General features: G+C 41.4%; 1 protein-coding gene across 3 annotated transcripts in view; it reads right to left on the reverse strand.

Moving 5' to 3' along the window:
* The window catches only part of LOC109033212 (GATA-binding factor C), a 130,695-nt gene that overhangs the window by 6,369 nt on the left and 104,337 nt on the right, over positions 1-19,989 (reverse strand). For all 3 annotated transcript variants that reach the window (XM_072306101.1, XM_072306102.1, XM_072306103.1), the window contains exon 5: positions 13,433-13,567. In XM_072306101.1, the coding sequence (XP_072162202.1) occupies positions 13,433-13,567 (135 nt within the window). The remainder of the gene's footprint in view (positions 1-13,432; positions 13,568-19,989) is intronic.

A 19,989-nucleotide genomic window follows, 5' to 3' on the forward strand; every position in this document is an offset into this window, starting at 1 on the left:
ATGTACTACTAATTTGAAAAAAAATGAACAAACATGTGTGTTTAGTCCTAGGGTGCAATGATGCACGAGTTATAAAGAGACACTATTGTGTGTGAATATCTAAATTATTGCTAAAAGGCTGACCAAGATATGGACCACATTTTGCAATAAGGAACCACTATTCTGGCTTATTATAGAAACAACACATATGCCATCAGTTTCCCTATATGCAGAAAGGTGTTTTTACAGAAGAGCCAGAGATAGTGGTTCCTTATTGCAAAATATAATCCATTTAACAATGTGCTAATACGAGACAAAAAATTATGTTTCTGGCAACACATATTGATCGAGTTCATTTAAATTGGTTCGCAAGAGCCCCACCGAAAGTCAAAAACTGATGATCCAATCAGAGACCGGCACAGAGATGGAAATACTATACCTATACAGTTACTCTAGCCAGTTAGTACTATTTCAAATTCTGGTCTCTATTTCACTATGGCCCCTTAAGATCTGCATCCATGAATAGTGAGTGCTGGATTCATTGCTCCCATTCTATGTCCGTTAAAGGCTCCGGGATTCGGAGCTTTTTCGTTCCAATTTCTCCCACTCCATGACCGTCAAAAGTTCCGGGGTTCTTCTCAGATTTCCGTGAAAGTTCCGTAAAATGCAGAATATCCGGAACATTTCGGGAATTTCAAAAGTTCCGGAAAAAATTCAGGAAAATCTCAAAAGTTCCGGAATTCGGAACTAGATCCGGAAAATGGGAGCCCTGGCTGGATTTACCAAGCACATGGCAACTCACGAATTGGGTGCATCCATATTTCATATCTCTCCGAGCGACTCGGGTGAGGAGCCCCTCTGGAGGTCCTGCTACCACGGGATGGGACCTCGAGGGCCGAACCGCGAGGCGTGAGGCTCAAGATCAATAACTCTTTTCGTCACTCGTGGCCGCTGCGCTGTGGCGGTGCCCGCGTAAAAACAACAGGCATTATTCAAATCCAGTAATTACCCAAACACAATTCCCGCGCGCGCTGGCTCTTTCCAATTAAAGTATCACTTAGCGAGCTGCGAGGGGGTCGGCGCCCCCCGCTGCTATGGACTGATTCCTTCGCCTTAAATACGAGCTATTAGGATATTAGAATGAGCGTTGGGCGACTAACACCGATACAACGATGCCGATATTCCTGGCTTGCCTCCTCTCGCGGACAAATCTCATGTTCGTCGCTTGTGCCGAGGGTGGATCCCCGGAGATTTCCGACGTGGCTGACCCCCCACAGGGGCTGATTGTTTAGCGTCTTTTATTCACCTGACGCCCTCCACGCTTTCGGCGCTCGAGTCTTCCTTTCACGTCGCGCCTTTCGACCCCGACAGGCGCCCTTACTCGCTTCTTAGTAACCGGAGAAGATCTGCTCATGAAACTGTGTCAGTGGTTACGTGCTTCTCGTTAGGGATTCCACTAATTATTAGTAAAGCTCAGAGTACATATTCTGAGCCACGGGGAGAATCACCTCGGTGCATATGGATTACATTTTGCAATTTGGAACTATAAATTCGAGCCCGTTTCAAAACAACGATGTGCCTTTAGTTTCCCTATGCACATATGTGTTTTTCCAGAAGAGCCAAAATTTATAGTTCCAAATTGCAAAATGCAGTCCTATGACACACCAAAGTTTTCCGGCCGAATATCTCAAGTTTTGAGTCATGAACATCACGTTTTTCAATAAGAGTACTGAGACAAGTATTATTTACCAAAGACTTCGGTCGTCTGCTCCGAAAACGTTGGTGTTCCATGTTAAGTGAATTTTTGGTCTCACGGTAGTTTTATTCGTGTGGGATAAAACAGGATATGAAGAGGATTTGAGGTTCAAAAAATGCTCAGGAAGAGGAATGATTCAAAAGAAGTAAAATGATGACCATGGAATACAGAATAATCGAAAATGAGCATTATTTGAACCGAGAAACCAAGCCACACCAACTATTGGCAAATTCAATTTATTAGGAGATTTACTTCTTTACATGAAAACGGTTCTGCGGATTTTTGTGGAAATTTCGATGAATTTTCTGGATAGTTCGAAGCAAATTCCTTATCATTTTCCAAGAAATCCGCACAAATGTTCTGCTGTAAAAAATTAAATCGCCCAATTAAATGTGGCAATAGCTGATGTGATTTGAATCATTTCTGCTGATTTCGGTCCTAAACTAGTCAAAATATGAAAATTATTTTTTATTTTTAAGTAAGTTAATGCTGCATGGCAACGTGGAAACGGGAGAGGAAGGACGGTTCGACGAACACTACGTCTATAGGTTTGCACAACGACAAACGTCTATACGGTTGGGTCGAGTGACCTGCTAAGTAAAAACCGCAAACCTAATGCGGAAACCCTATGCATTTGCGCGGTTTTGGCGAGAAATTAGCGTGCCGAGGCGGAGCCGCGCTCGGTGCCACCGCCAGGCGCCACCCGCCCCATTCCCATTCACAACTGGCAATTCGGCCCCATTCACGCTTTACATCTTTGACGGGGCGCAAAAACAGAGGAAAACGAGAGTGAAAGGTTCCGTTTCTTCGGAAGCATTAACGGCACGGCTCGCTTTCGCCGAATTCAAACGTTTCGCCGATTATATGTAGGTTGCGTCGTCCTGCGAATGAATTCATATCAATCGCTTGTATCGAAACATGTCCAAGTGTAAACAAAAACAGAGAACGGACAAAAATTGCACTCAGCCGAAAATTTTCTGAAAAGGGAATTTTTTTCGGCGCATGTTATTCAGTTCCCAAACAGTACCCTGTAGAATATATGATATTTTGGGGGTCCTTGGTATTTTAATTTGGACGTTTTTGAACTTCATAGCTTAGCTATTTCAAGACATCGATGAGTGAAGGATGCCGACTCTAGAAGCAAATTGTCTGCATATAAAATGGAAATTTCATTTATTCACAGAGGGACAGTTTTTAATTAATGTAACCCTCATTTGGGACTGACAACAGGGGACGGGAAATTAGTGCCAAAAATATGAAATTAAACTTTCGGAACCATTTCAAAGAGGAATTTTTCACCTAAATTGCGGTGCGATAGAGACTTCGTAAATGCCTGATCGAATAAAAAATATGAGGGTTTCCATTTTGCAGTTAAAAAAAAAAAAAAAAAAAAAAAAAAGAAAAAAAAAAAACCTGTTGAAATACTTTGAACTCACAGCAAATCGTGCGATCCGAACTATATTTAATTCTCGTAAAGTAATTTTCTCTGACCCTTTCGCGAACCTCTTTATTCTCTTACATCAGGTTTTTATAACTTTAGTTCATCAGGAACAGCGATGCTTTTTCGTCGTCCTTTTAACCCCAAGACACGAACCGTCAAAGTCCTCGGTGCATGCGGCAAAGGGAACAGAATTAAAAGAAAATCGGCAAATTAAGAGACATTCGTCATAAAACACTTGTAATAGCAGAAGACCCCTATAATCAAGTCCCCACGCCTTTTAGACCCGGTAGGAAAAGCCTTTGAAAGCGGCAGGAAGAAAGGGAGAGCGTTTTAACAGGTAAGTGATAAAGACGGAATAAAAGCGGTCGAGGAATGATGAGACAGGGATTTTGAGCGATATCTCGATCCCGCAGTGCGTCCTTACCTAGTATTCTAAACGATACATCGATGTATATCGAATGTCGCGTCATAAAAGGGAGTCTCGGAGACGCCAAAACCGAGGCCGCGCCGCCTCGGAGGTGACATCCCCGGTGCCCCGCTCGGAAAGGCGCGAGGCGACCCCTGGCGCGGATGACAGGAAAAAAGGCAGACGATAACGGGGCGATGGCGGCGACGCACAGGTCGAATTGTCTACCGGGGTGAGTAATGAACCGTACCTTTTCTTGGCGTCGCTTTTGCTCCACCGTTTTCCTGAATAACCGCCCAAGCCCTGCGCCCCACAGCGGATCGAGTCAATGGTAGAGGTCGGACAAAACTTGGAAACTTTAAAAGCTTATAACTCCGTTTACAAACAATTTTGAGGTTCTGAAAGTGGTTCCGTTGGTTTCCTCGTAAAATTTGCCTCTGGAAACACCTCTCAAAAGTTGAATTGTGACGAGATAAACGCCAAAATTTGCAGTTTAAGTCGAAAATTTCATGTCCAACCTATCTGATTGACTCAATCCACTGTGCACCCTCCGATGATGCGCTGTTATACGAAATTGTCTAACTTCTCTTAGAGTCCCTATATACCCAGTGTTAAGACAACTCACTTTTGGTTGGGCTGAAAGTGGCCTGAAAAAAAATCCAATTCTGATTGGTTCTCGCTCATGGAGGCCGAAACGAGTGCACCAAGATGGCGGTACCTCGAATGTGAACAAGAATAATGAAAATATGACCTAATTGTGGTTTATCAAGAGTGAATTGTTATTTCCATCGGTCCAAAATGAAAATAGATTAAGAAATTATTCACAAACCAATCTCATTTTCTTTTTAATTGATCAATTTGTTGATGTTGTTGTTTTTGTGTGACAGACATCGCAGGATTCCTGATCCTTATTCCTCAATATCGTTCGCTAGGGTGCACTCGTTTTGGCCTCCATGGTCAGCCAAGGCAGGCTGCCAGTCAGCTGATAATCGAGTTGTCTTAACTCTGGGTATAAAGGGACTCTAACTTCTTTAGGTAATGCTATGATGATGGGACTGAGTCCTGAAATGCATTAGCATCTAAAAAATAAAATTGTAAAAAAAGTATGCATCTTTGGCTCACGTTTTAGCACTCATCAATACGAGTACCTCTTCGTCTGACGAACCCCAAACTAAGGAAATCAGTTCACCGGATCGGCAAGTAGGAAGGAGCGAAAGCTAACGGTGTCAGAAAACTCGCTCTGGCTCATGAGTCGACGAAAACGTAGGAGTCGGCGGCAAATTACATCTTAAAACTGCCGCAAAGACAATAAATCAAAGCGATTCAGGAATGATACTCGAGACTATTTTGAATTCGAAAATGCATTCACACATAAAACCACATAAATTGGGCGCAGTCTATAATTATCCACCGGACCAAGCACAAACGTATCGAGGCTGCAATTAATCGAGATTTAATTGCTGCAAGCAGCCACCTCCGTTGTCGAATCATGCGCAGCGCCGCGGAAACGAACGCACGATCACGGACCTTTGGCCGTTGCGTGACAACGCGGCAGCGCTACATGCTAAATGAGAAATATAACAACTGACCCATCATTAGAATTCATTCCAGTTTCTTCGGTGAAACTCCTCTTCCAAAACAGAGAAAAAAGGATGAAGGGGTGAGCAAACACAAAACAAATCGAAGCATCAATGACGCAAAGAATTTGAGCGAGGAAAAAATGCGGAGAGATGAAATACAATGAACCGTTTGAGGAGATAATTAATAGTTTGAGGTCATGGGCGCATCAGACCCGCCCCCGTACGGTTCTGGGAGAGTCTGGGGCCCTGATATAAACAGGCCGGGCCCAGGAGGTCAAATAGGTGTTTTCACTAATGAAGCGTTTAATTTTTGTCAAGTCACTATAACTACCACTAATGTTTATAAATATTTGTGTAACGGGGGCGCAAGGAGGGATGGGGATGAAGCAGTTAGCGCCTTGCCTTGTGAAGATAGCCGACATGACCGACATGGCCCCGTATCAAGTAGATCTCCAACTCAACAATGGCACTTTGTCAGGGGGAGTGAGCAGGGAGCCCTCCTTAACTGGCTCTTTGAGACTTCAAGTGTTTGTTTACTCTAGACAATATGCACCTCGTCACCTGAGCCTCAGCTCTATCGTTGCCGAATTGTATTCAGACCAACAGAGGACCATGTACATTTATTGTAAACTCGAGAAGAAACCCAATTAAATCGATGATTTTTTGGGGCCTGTGCATGTTAAGAGATTTACTGAAAATTTCGTAAATTTTGAAGCGAGTCTTAATTTTTCGTTGGGTTCAACTCCATTATTTAGTGGATAGATTTTAAGGCTCAGACCCTCTGAGGATTAAACCTAAAATTTTTTCTCCGTGGTTGACTATCTGAAGTCTGAAATTTTACAAAATAAATATAAAAATTGACAACATTGCATTTATTGGCGGAGTCTCATAAGTTCAAGTTGACCGATACGTTTGTTATAAAGGAATACGGTATAATATAAAAGCTTTCTTCAAAAATCCTACAATGTTTTATATTTGATTTACAAAAATTGAAGGGCTAAGAATCTTTCGTTTAGTGGTGGATTTGTTTCTCCGACAAGTAAACATGCAGTATCAGAACTTTTCGAATATGGGTGGGTCATTGCCGTGCAACTCTAAGTTATTACTTACTGGAGGACAACTTGATTTACCTCGTATACCCATAGTTTTGTTAATGTATACCACCGACGAGAATTGCATTTAAGTCGAGGCATAACTTTCAGTGAATCCATTCAATGCGACCGTTCAGTTTTGTCCCGGTCTTTTCTCTTGAAAGAAGTTTATAGTTTCAGTAGTGAGAACGTCAGCTTGGAGCGTAGCGTCCGGTAAGGCGCGATAAGATTTTCCAGCCGATTAATTTTCACCGTCTCCTGGAAGGGATCCCAGTGATAGCCTTTGCCAGCACCCCCTCTCAATCTGACGCCGATCCCTTGACCCTCATTTTCCGGAAAAAGAGGTACATTTATTACCCCTATGATGATTACGTCCTGCTATTCCGAAGCCTTGTTTGTGTGCAATGTAATACGTGCATCTTAAGAAAAGCGAAGGGACTAGGATTAATGTAACTGTTACACCAGAGGAACTATCTGTAGGGATTTTCAACCATTTCATCCCATACTATTTTATTATGAGGGTGGAGATTTTTGAGCAAAACATCAGAAGATCGTGTTTTCATGACTGGAGGGATGCAACCTCCGCAGAAGTGAAAGTTCGCTTACAAATAGAGTAAATAATGATTTTAAAAAATCCATGATTAAAACCAAAATAATGAGTCCCCTGAACGATCTAATGCCCAAGGAAATGAAAAAGAGGAGGAATATTCGGGCCATCTTTTTTGTGGGCTTCCGATTTACAGGACAAGTTTTAATTGCCTCAATCTCGCACACAAACAAGGGCCGCGTGGTACAAGATAGGGGTTAGAAATATACTTGAGCACATCTTCAAAATATTCACGTGCCTCAGATAGCGGCTCAGTGCCGTGTTGTCTTCCAGCAAGGAAAAGAAAAAAACCCTCTCATCTTAGGGTGAGTTTACCGTAAGGGAGGGGACTTTTTCACCCAGTTTGACTACGCAGAGATGGGACCTGGCGCCTCGCTGACGATAACTCTTGCAGTTGGCTGTCTCTTAATCGAGATCATTTTTTTGATACGCGGGTTCTGACTACTCGGCAACCCGAAAAGTCCCTAAATGACGTTGCTAGTTTCGCTGCAGCGTGCACGTGAGGTATATGTCGGTCTATTTATACCCTCTCATTAATCGTATTGTTCTGATGTACCTTCATCGGCAGTCAAACGGGCTCTGTAATCTTGTTATGAACATCTTGAATAGGATTTTTGAGCGTTGGACTAATTGGAGGGGCCTCGGAAGTATTATCCAAGCGTGCGTATTTTTGGCTTGCAGGTGTAAGCCCATTCCGGTGAAATAAAAGAGCACTATGCTGCTGTACCACCGAAAAGCCCCTTAACATTCCAACATTAACATTTATTCCTTGACATGATATCAACTTTCTATACAACCTGTGCAATTTTTTCTTCAAATATTTCAGTGCCACTCTTGGCGTATAAACTTAACGATGCTAATCATATTGCATAGCTTAGTGGATGATTTGCTATGGAATTTTCTCGGACAAATCGTTCATTGCCACTAAAATTTTGTACAAATTAACATCATAGGTGTTTTCCTTTCTGTTTGGCACAAATCATTCACTCTACAATTTGAATAGTACAATAATGATTATGTGTCTCTTTTGCAAATGACGGCTCAATTGCTTTTAAGTTTTAATCCAGTAATTCAGGGCATTGTATCGAGATATTATAACTTACCCCAAAATTACCTATTTAGTCTCAGGAATGGCAAACTTTAGGCATTATTTGGCATGTCTGTAAGGTGCATGTTTTTAATGGAGAGGACGAGTAAGAGAAAAATGAGCATTTTTTTCGCTGTGACCATGATAATAATGTTTATCTTAAACATTTCACTGAAATTTTGTTAATTTTGTTAAGACTAGCGACCGATTATGAACATTGTAAGATAAGAAGGTGGAGGAATGGTGCTGGGTCCACACCATTTCGCGGGGAAAACAAAGCCAAGAAGTTCCAAAAATTATAATTAGAGTTAAAAATAAATTTTGTAACTGTAATTTGCCTTTTTTTCTCATTGTAATATAATGTTCCATTAATAATCTACATATGTGACTCTCTGGCGGGAAAATGTTTGCAGTCGTCATTGCATTAAACATATTCCGAACCACCACGGCCTAGAGTGAAACAGTTTTTGACATTCAAGGAGATAGGATTCAAGTTCTTGAACCTGGAATCAGTGACGAATGGGAGTGTGACAATGGAAAAGTAAGCGGTTGCTGTCAGCGAGTCTACGGTCGGATCGTTTACTTTTTCATGTAAAGCGGATCAAATTAAAATCCAACTACCGATGCATTCGGATTAAGTGGGCATCTCGTTTTCAGGTCCCGGCCGCTAACCCACGGCCCTCCCTTCGGAGACAGCTTTTCCCTCGATCGAAGACGCAAGCCGATTTAATGTGACCGCGCTACCGCGATTATCGAAAAACGCCCTGTTGACACGTCTTGCGAATCATTTTACTGAAGGCTCCGATCAGGGCCCTCCGATAAATGTTAGCCTCGTATGCTGCTAGACGACTCAAGCATGGGTGAGGATCAAAACATTTTTAATAAAAAACTCTACTTGAGGTGTGCTCTGTACATTTCATATCCTCAACGCGCCGCGCCGTCGTCGCCCCATTTTTCTGGCTCATAGAAACTGACAGATACCACCTAGCTCCTCCTGCCCTGGTTGCATTTTATAATGAAACGTAAAATCTTGAAATTTAATGCGTAATATTTTATGAAATTTCAAAAATTTATGTAATGAAAAAATATTTTTTAAAATTAAGTGCAAGACTTTATAGTTTTCGCTTTGATGTGTTTTTCAGCGAGTCTAGTATGCCCTGCTCAGTTCCTAAGAATTACTAATCACACTCTAGTAAAATTTCATTAAATGTTTCGGGGATATAGTCACTACACGATGATCCTTAGAAATTCCATTTCACTCGCGCAACCCTGTTCGGAGGCGGCAACATTGTGAAGGCATGCGACAAAATCCGGGACCGCTCAGCGCCAGTCAAAGCAAGCATGAGCGGTCGTTGAAAAAAAGACTCGGGAGGAAATTGCATGTTTGTAAAAGTAACAATATCAGTTTTCGGCTCACTCCCCCAAACAGTTCAAGAACACCTAAGGGTCGCGGGAGCTGCGCGGGGTGGGGCGGGGGGGGGGGGGGGGGGGCTACGAGGCGCGGAAGGGGCCCCGCTTGCTCTTGACAATGAGACGCGGAAGAATTAAGTCTGAGAGGAGGGCAATCTTGTTACGAGGCATAATGGAGGCAGGTCTCCGAAATCGTCCCATTGTCGGCACGATTGTTGCACTCCTATTGTGCGAAAAAACCCAATCTCCGAGGTATTGGTTACCTAATAACCGGTTGCCCTGCATCGCGAATCCGCCGACGGAGCGGTGACACTCCTGTGACGTCATCTCCTCGTCATCCATTGGTTCAGAGGCCTATGATGAGCCATGGGCCCCAGTGCGCCCATTTCCCGGAGCTAGTACCGAATTTCGGAACTTTGGAGGTTTTACTGAATTTTTGCCGGAACTTTTGAAATCCTCGAAATGTTCCGGATCTTGTGCGTTTTCCGGAACTTTCTCGGACCTTTTGAAAAAATCCAAAAATAATCCCGGAACTTTCGACGGTCAAACACGAAGAAAAAGAAACAAAACTTCTGTGTACTTTACTTTCTGTAACAAAAAGAAAAACGCTCTACTGGAAATTGTGCCTCCATTTACGTATTGTAGGACCCCTTGTTCAGTATTTGGTCACATTTAAAACGTCGGAAATTTACACGTAGGGTCGCAGTTTTGAATCAGAAGTGTTTGGGAACTGTGCCGTATATTTTGATTCGCAATTTACTATTACAACGAAATGGGTAAATTTCTTCTTTCTTTTTAAGTTGCATGGGTTAAGCTTTGCCACTTTTGACAGTTAATAATAATCGGTGACATTCTTTGCAGTTATGAAAGTATTCCGGAAAATTGGCACTGTATTTGCGGCGAGGGCCCGCTCCCCCCCCCCCCCCCCGACAGTGATGATTGATTGTGCAAGAGAGACGCTTCAACATAACTTGCTTATCACTATCTAAATGCTTCCGCCGGTGCCACGGCTCCGAACTTTCTCCCCTCGGAGCCAGTGGCGTGGCGTGAATGATCGATTATCGATATCTCGCCGTTTGAGGCTATGGTAAAGAATCGATTACTGGGGTGTTCGCAACGAGCACCCTGATAATCGATCTTTTTTCATAGGTTTGAGTGGCGTATCAATCGATATATCGCAAAGCACGCCACGCCACTGCTCGGAGCGGGGATTTGTACACACACGCGCTCATTTCGGCAGCAACGGCTGGGAGTAAAGAGAATATTTACGCAGCTAATGACGATGTTACTAATTCTTCATCGAGCTTAGTTGAGCGTCGCGTCGCGGGACGACGCGGACGTCATAAATCAGGCGACGCGACGCCCCGTCCCTTCCCGACGCCGCCCTCGCAGGGATGGAGGGTCGCGGGACTCCCGTGAAAAGGCTTCCTTGTTTTCGGCTCCTCTACAGGCTAAATTTAATTTCGTCCCGCGCAGCGCAAGACCGCGGAGGTAATCGCGGACACCACTTACACATTAATAGGGAAATTTATTCGGCCGCGTGATAATTGGCCCGGCAATTAAGACCTCGAGCCTCTTGGCATCTGGACGCATTTCTGCCCAACGGAACTATGTGCATTATGACGTGAGCCCTGTTGCGCATGTATTCTGATGCGCCTCAGGGCTCATATCTTAATGTACGTAGTTCCGTTTGGCAGAAATACGTCCATCTGATATTCTGATGAGATCCCCGACCGCGCCGCGTCCTCGCCACCGAGGGGCCAGAACCTCTGCAAGGGTGCGGATTTAATAAATCTCAGATGAATCTTATCACTGAACGATTAGACAAACGTCCGGAGATAGTTCGCTACGAAACAAAATACACTTTGCTCAATTTGTATGTTATGGGTCGATTTTGCTGGTTACGGAATCCGTCGCTTCCCCCACGAAGACACGTAACTACATTCCAAGGTCGCGATATTTACTCGAACAACGCAATTTTTTAAAAGATGTGCTTGTGCAAGTTTTTCCCATTGATCTTTTTCTGATTTTTGCACAATATCAGAAGAAAAATCGGGGAAATTTTCAGTCAGAAATGTCCACGATTCTCTGGAGGAAGTGCAATTCACGAGTGGAAATTTAAAGACAGTTGAAATGTAGTTACGCTTTTTAGTAAAGGAAAGAGGAATCAAGTTTGGACGTTTTAAACCTGTAGATTATCGAAAAATAAAAAGATTTGTTCAACCGCCAAGTTTCTGCACAGTATAACGGAGATATCTCTCATTGACGAAAGCGGCGCATGACATCATCCACCGCGGTAGTGTATATATAATGATTCCTTCCACCTTGGTTTCATCCGTGCTTCAGTTCGAGCAATTAGTGCAATTGTGTGTATCACTGGGTGATGGGAATAAGATGGAAGGAACCATGATGTGTAAAATAGTAGTAAATGATGTCTTGCGCCGTGTTTTTATAGTCGAAAAATTGTGAACGCAGTTTTAAGCCGCTACAGCTAGGAACAAACCGAGTGAATATGGCCGGAACCCTGCCAGCAACTATTACTACTCCTAAGCCGCTATGGTTGCCTATCGAGATATTGAAGGCGAACTGGTCGGAACAAGTTAGAAACGATGTGAGTGGAGTATTCAGCCAAGCGGCTATGAATGAATCAAGTAAATCCTGCGAGCAACTATTACTACTCTAAAGCCGCTGAAATTGCCTATCGAGGTATTGAAGGCGAACTGGCTTGAGCGAAAGACAAATAATGCGAGAGGAGTTTATAGCCACGAATAAAACAGGGGTCGCAAATTTGAAATGTTGGCTTCTGAGGACTAATAATTAAACCATTTAATGGTATTGCAAAAGCAATTTGACACTTACAGGGAGTTGGTTCCATATCGTTAGTCACAAAAAATGCCAGCAAGTTCGGGGAGAAGTTAAAAAAAAAAGTATCATATAGCATAGCAAATAATCCAATTTCTATGGGGTAGTGAAGTATGGCTGAACTGAATTTAACCCCTTCATCGTAAGTGCCATTCCTCTAAGTTCTGTAAAGTAAGAATCGTCGTAAGAAGGGTACTTTGCCACTTGCTCTCGCATTTCTAAAATAATTTTTTTTTAGAATGGTTTCCAGATTCCAATTTAACATTCTCCATACGTCCATCTGAGGTATTCTAAAAACACGCGACTTTCTACCGGAATCAGAGGAATTTAAAATACAGCATTTATTTCGGTCCAAACGTTCCGACCGAACATTTCAGCGGCTAGCATGAATGCGGCTAGACCAGGGAAACTTCTTCGTAGGATTGAAAATAATTTGGGAAGAGGAATTTTTATTTCCACGCGCGCGCATCCCGAAGCGCACGCGATGAGTGCGCGCGGCGCGCCGCACGGGTTCCGTAACTGAGTTGCCTTCGAAGGAGGGAAAATTTCGAATTTGGAAGCTAACTCCTAACGAAGCTTTTCCTTTCGGACGGAGAGCTGACAACCCGCTGCAAAGGAATGTGATTCACGAGCGGTGTCCAATAAATGTCCACATTCCGTCCACTGTCCCAGGCCAGGACCCGATTTCATTCCAATAATTTAAATGTTGACACGTAATATTTACATTTGTTTACCTCGGACACGGTCCTTATTCATCGCGACCCATTCAAGTATCGTCTCATTCTACCTCCACTTTTCATTCTGGTTTCGTTTATTTTCTGTCTCTTTCTCTCTGTCCACCAATTTTATTTCATTTTTCCCGCTGGATCTTCTTCCTTTTTATTCGAATAACTGTCCAGACTCATTCCAATTCATTGACTTCGTTCTTTCATTTTGTTTTTGTTTTTTTATAGCAGTACTCATTGTGCCCTTATTTGAAAAGTTCCTAAATTTCGGATGCATAATTTGCTGACAAGAAACTTTTGCCAGTGTTAATGATTCTATTCCATTCAAGAAAAAACCTCTGAATGATTATTGACTTTATCAGGATTTAAAAGTCAAATCAGCTCTTTGTCGAAGGGGTTTCATTAAGACCCGGAAAAATACCACATCATGGAAAAGTATGTCGTCAAATCATTGTCAGCTAACAAATTAAGCATAAAATCCAACTTACATTATGTAGCTTATAGTAAAGGCCACACGCATTGCATACAGGTTCCCCATTTTGATTTCTCCTCCATAAGGTCGTTGTCGTTGTTTTACAATTTGCACAACTAGTCCCTGCTCTCCGCGCGGCCGATTGTAATGACTGCAACAAAAACAATAAAACAAGATTATTTTAACCATATTTTTACAATGTACAAATGATCGCGGCTTCATAATCAATGGTAAAGGATCAAATAATTTTGAAAACAGACTGGTAAATGAAGCCTCAATGTGAGAAAGATAATATATCAGACAAAAGTTTGGATAGGAATACAAATATTAATTCTATATCCTTTCTCCAAATATTTTACAAAAATCAAGAAGGGTTAACCATGAAAAAGATAATATGAAAAATAAATTCACTATCGATTGGAAAAAAACCAAAAACTAAGGTGCTTTACGTAAATTAATATTGATCGCACGAGATGCGGTTGATGCTGAAATTATCGGTGAGATTCTTCTTACGCTGAGAAAATCGGTCCAAAACTCATTTTAATTACCGTGCCTCCAAAATATAGTTTCGGTTCCGATTCAAGGAAGTGATCAAGACTTCAATTATTTTCCCATAACACTATCCGCGCTATTCGCAGAGGAGGTGGCGGTCGGAGGCGCAAAAGCAAATACCCTCCATCACGACGGAAAAGACGGCCTCACGGTGAAATAACAGCGGTAATAATGCGCTAATAACAGTAATTTCAATAAGGATAACAATAATAACAATATTTGAGGGATTTATTAAATGGCGATGGAAGCGTTAAAAGGATGTTTAGTAAAATCGAGAGGCTGGAAAAGAGGTGTATTGATTGAGAGTTGAGGAGATAAGCGATCGAGTGTATTGGACGTGAGGAAGATAATGCATAAGAGATGTGGGCGCAGTTGACTCATTGCTTGAAAAATTGTGTGTTTTCTTGATTGATACTACTTTATATTTGAGTATATCTACTGTGTTTTGGCTATGCAGGAAGGGTGGTTAACGTTGATGGAAAGCCTCATGTTGAGTCTTATAGCAATTTGAAATTGAGTAGAGTTGATGCGCCGCTTCAGAGGGCCACTCGACCATGGCTGCCAACTCAAAGTGCTTAAGACTCAAAAGTCAAAAGCTCACACGCAACATCTCAACTTAGTGCATTGTTGATTTTTTTCTCTTCCTTTTAATATTTTAAAAATTATTTTATCTTGTCCGTTTCTTGATGCATATGTGTCGTTCATCATCAGGCGAATAGGGAATGACAATTTCGACAAATATGATAGCAAATATAAAGCGTATTTATCAATTATTAGAATTAGAATATAAGAAAACAATCCTTTTAGAATGCTCAATTTTGCGGTTTACCTTTCTTTAAAACGTTTCGACACTAAATCTTTAGTTGACAGTCCGGAATTGAACTTCGACCTTAAGAGATAGAAAATTCAAGGTTCGTCTAGTTTTTCCCTGACAAGAAAAGCCCTGACACTAGATCCAGAAAAATTATCGTTAGTTTCCGATTTTTTCATAAAAGAAAAATTATCATCACCGTACCGTGATTTGTGACTTTCCTTAAACTTGATTGAAACATTTTCTCAAAAAAACAAGAACATGTTGCCATTTTGCTTTTGAAAAAAGCAATAAAGAATTCCTAGCGCATGAAAGTCAAAATATGTTTCGCTCTGACATGATTTTACCCATCCACAAGCTTTAATCGTACACTCATATTAATAATGTCCTATCGGGCAACATCCTTTGATACGAAGCAACAATACTGAAGTGACGATGCAATATTAATAGCATTGTAGCCACCCAACAAAATATAAACATGTGTTGCCTAATCACGCCTACCAATTGAAGAACTGATTTATCCGGGCGCATTTGAATTATTTTCCCTCCATTATGAATATTACCAATGCGAGCACAATAGCACTTTCCCATGGTGGAGATGATGTATCGGACTCCCCGTAACTCCCCCAGGTCTCTTTGCGGTCAAGCCGCTGGCAGGAAAATATGATCAGGAAGCGTTTAGCTTTGATTTTAATTAAACAATCATTACTTGATTGATTTAGCCTAAAACCGGTGCTCTGAAGAATTAAATATTGCCTGGAGCATTTACGGTGAGAAACCATTATCCTTTTTCACACTCTGAGAGGAATGTGATCAATTACAACAAGTCAACAGTTTTTCGTTGTGCTGCGGAAAATCTCGCGTTGGTCAAAGAAATGACTCATCACGCATAGAAAAAATTCAGTCATAGAAGTTTCCACGTCACATGCAGCGAGGTTTTTCCGTTTACACTAAAAAAAAAAAAAAAAAAAAAAAAAAAAAAAAAAAAGCAATTGCAACACGGAAACTTTTTTGCGATGAAGAAATTTGTGTCGTAATAACGAAATTAATTTAAAAAACCTTCAGCAATCGATATAAAAATGTCTTCCTTCAAAAACTTTCCAAATACGAAAAAATACAAATTCCGCTTTTATTACAAAACAGAATACAGAGGCACGAGTTCCGTTTCTTTCGGAGAGTGCATCTCAAAGTTTAAAAACGTTCTAATTTTATTTTTAAAAGATTGGAAAGTTTCATGCTTTTGGTTATGCGGGGCTGTATTTTGGAATTGAATAAAACGCGGCTATAACATTGACCTGTCACGAAACATTTTCGGATGAATTCAGTTCTTTCCGTTTTCTGGATTTTTTTTGTGCTCCGTCAGAGATGGACATTTTTGGAAATGGCACCGCACATGAGTTGAGCCCTTAAAAAATCAAAACGCTTTTAAGATGGTTTCCTTTTCTTTCTTTTTGCATGCCAGACAGGAGGTCAATTAAAGGCAATGCGGAGAATACTCCCGCGCTAAGGAAAAACGCCGTAAGAGCCTTCCGGCGTTGCCAAATTCTCATCAATAAAATGCGAATTTTCGAGGAAACTGTTGGGTATTTTTCTTCAAATTTTGTAAACAGTTTTGTACCCAAATTGATCTAAAATATCGGAAAATTTCAAGGAAAAATATGCATAACTTTCGTCAAAAATACAATTTTTAATCCGGAGAAATTCGGCAACTCTTGAATGTTCATACGGCATTTTTCCTTAGCGTGGCAGAATAAAGGGACGTCGCGTTGTTGTCGCGGCGATTGCCTGTATCCCTTCCGGGTGCTTGGGCATTCAAAACTCGCGTCAGTCACAACCCTCGGGATGCTGGAGTCCCTCCCCGGGGCGCGGGGCGCGCTGGTCCTGGTTGCCACCCTCTCAACCCGTAATTCGATTCCGATTATGAGCTTATGCGGGTTGCCGAGCACGAAAAGCCAACCCATTGCGGGAGGGTCCCCGACCAAGGGCCGAATCAGGGATCAAAAACGAATTAGGCGATAAAATAAATATAAATCAATCTGCTTGTTTGAGATGAGTGATGTGAGCAGGCTGGAAAAGAGGCGTTTGTCGGAGAAAGGACCGCCGTTTCAGAGCCGTGAGAACAGTGGCGTTTTCTCACTGAAATTTCTACGCGGAAAGTAACCAATATTTCTGGCTCATTTCAGGAACGACGTAAGCGTCGTTAGTCTTCTTATGTTTGAATGTGCTTTCATTATACGCCAGAAGAAGTTGCTCCTGATTGAAAAATGCTAATCGTGCACATTGCCTTCAATTTAATTTTCAATGTAGGCGTGACAGTATCCCCCGTGCAGCAATAGTTACTTATTCGAGGGTTTGCGTCCACCATTATTGTCCACGAATCTGACCGAACAATAAATTGTGTGATACTCCAACCTGCGCTAAATTGAGGACTTTTTCGGTACAAGGGCGTATGGGGCTTGCAATGCTGTTGAGATTGAGCAAGTTTGTGCAGCGTTTGCGACAGATAAAATCCATTTACAGTCGACTTACTTCCCTGCAATAGTTAGGAAAAACGCAGAGCAGATTCAGGAACAAATTCATCGTACAACTATCGAACAAGTTACAACTATAAAGAGAGCTACGTTGCGCTTAATCTTAGCAGCATTGGAAGTCTCATACGTCATTTTACCGAAAAACACCTCAATTTAAGCTCTGCTTAGAGTCCATGATGATATACAAATAATATAATATAAAATTGATATCTAATTCTAAAGTTTGAAGGAGCAGGGTTTCCCTAAAGTGCAACGAAGCTGCTTGTCAATGAATTCGATCTTTGATTTATCATTTACAATGTTATGGTATTTAAACTATTCACAAGGTGAACTTTTATGAAACGTCTTAAAAGCCTCATTTTCTTTTTCATTAGATATTTGTAAATTTTAGATTTAATTTTTCTAGCAATGTGGAAAAGCTGCTCGTTTTTTTTTTTTTACAGCGATTTAACCTTTGACATTTCGATGACACTAATTTCCTCAAAATTGCGAATAGGAAGAAACAAAAGTGGAGAGGACAAGAGAATATCAAGAAGCGAGGTAACTGTGGATGAAACGATCACGAGGATAACATGAATTTGCCCCTTCTGTTGTTCAGAGGAAGAAGAACAAAATCGTTTGAATATACAGATTCGGGGGAACTGTCCAAAATTCTGGGAAAGGAGAAGCAATTTGAATATTGGAAGGCACTGCGAGCGTGTTGTTGGGGGTCTCTTAGAAGCGAGACCAGGAGATTAATAAGGATACACATGAAACCACACATCCAATTAAGAGAACGAAACCAGTGAGGAACCATGGGACTAAATGAAACGAAGCGATGTACAACTTTTTTTTTCTTTCTTTTTGGGAGTTGGATCTTGTTTTACATAATTGAGCACGTGGTCCCGACCAAGTATGTCAACAATTCATAGTCTTTACCTGGTGACTGCTGTAATAAATTGTCAAATGATAGTCTTGTGGACTCGAGTGGCGATGTCTCCCTGAGAAATGTGGAGAGGGACATTCGGTGGGGTGAGGGCCTCGTCGCAAGGAGGCGGAAGGCTGGGGATACCCGTAGGTAGACGACGTACCTACTTAATATCGAATAAAGAATAGAAGTAATAAAAAATGTAGACATGTAAGCATAGGCTACGGATCTCGTTCCCGGAGCACAGGATCGAGATCAGCCAGAAGGATCGTGTCACATTAATTTCGGAGAGATAAGGAGGAGGGTCAAAATCTGGGTCTTAAACGCGGATAAAATCCCACCCCAACCCCTTGATGAACGCTCCTTTTGTTGTGTTTAAAACAAATCCAATTTTGTGGAATGGATCACAAATAAAAAGACGGAGCAATAAAATGTTTTACATTTTCTGTAAAATGTGTTTCTATCTGCCTTTTCAGGTGATTTCACAAGCTCTCTTACTTTTTTGGCTGATCTCGATTCGGTGCAGTAAGGGATGCTCCGTAATCTATGCTTACGTGTGCTCGTTTTGTCGGGGTGGTTGTTGCTTCAAGTCATTGCTGATGTATCTTTACTAAAATACTAGGAATAATATTCTGTTCTAAAACGTCTAAACTCCCGAAAATTGCTTATCATTCCCGGAAAACGTTATTTATACGTAGCACCTGAGTCCAGTTTTTGCAATAGAATATAATTATCAGATAAACAGAAGGTGAAGAGCCAATATCTTTTAACGTTGTCTAAATTGAGTAAGCAGTTCCACATGCGAACAAGATATTAGGTCAAATTCCTTATTCGTGATTTGCAGTTTCCTATCTATTAGGTGATTGCCTTAGAAACAATATCTATCTAATGATTACACCGTGGGAAAAGACTCAAAACTGATATTAGACGAGTTTTATTGGTAGCTGAAGCTCTGCATCATGCAAGTTGCGAAATCGATTGTAATTTGCCTTTATGGCCGATACTTGATTTAGATAAAACCGGAATAAAAAAATATTTTCTCACATGATTGAAAACTAATTTATCAGAACCTCGTTAAAGCTCGGTTGCGTCGTCGTTCGGGACGGACCGATCGTGAACTTAATCAATACAATTTAAATTTAAAAGGAGAAGAAGAATAAGAAAGGAGAAGAACAAGAGCAAGGAGCTTCGACTGGAGGACGCAGCAACCAATATGGTTTCATTAAGATACTTTTAATTGGTCCCAGTGCTAATTAATGCTTTCGGAAAAATTGTTCTTACTCTTGGGAACGGGCGAGATGATCACAGTTGGTCAGTGAGTCTTGGCCATGCCTGACGAACTAAGAACGAGCGGACCTATCGTTGCCAGTTTTATGTTTATAAGTTTTATAATGGAATTGAACCGGCTGATATTTACTATGCGATATTTCAATTGTGTATAGGAAAAAGGACCAAATATCTCGCGGCGTCTAATTTTGCTGTTAAAAACCATTCATCTCACGGACAAATTGAAGCTACATAATCATATTCTTGATCAATTAACTTTTTTTTGATACGCGAAGAGAAACTGTCGAAACTGTGGAGGTGTCTTACGGTGTAGAAAAATAATCGCGAGCTTCATCTCCAACTGAGCCCTCCACCGATGTAAACCGATGAGCTATAATTTCAGCGACGGTTGAAGATTGAAAACCCTGGAATGGATTGGAAAATACTGAGATTGTCCTGTTGTCTCTCTCACTCGATGGGCATTTGATGGCCTGAGAATAATAATT

This window comes from Bemisia tabaci, chromosome 1 (assembly GCF_918797505.1).
Source record: "Bemisia tabaci chromosome 1, PGI_BMITA_v3".
NCBI lineage: Eukaryota > Metazoa > Arthropoda > Insecta > Hemiptera > Aleyrodidae > Bemisia > Bemisia tabaci.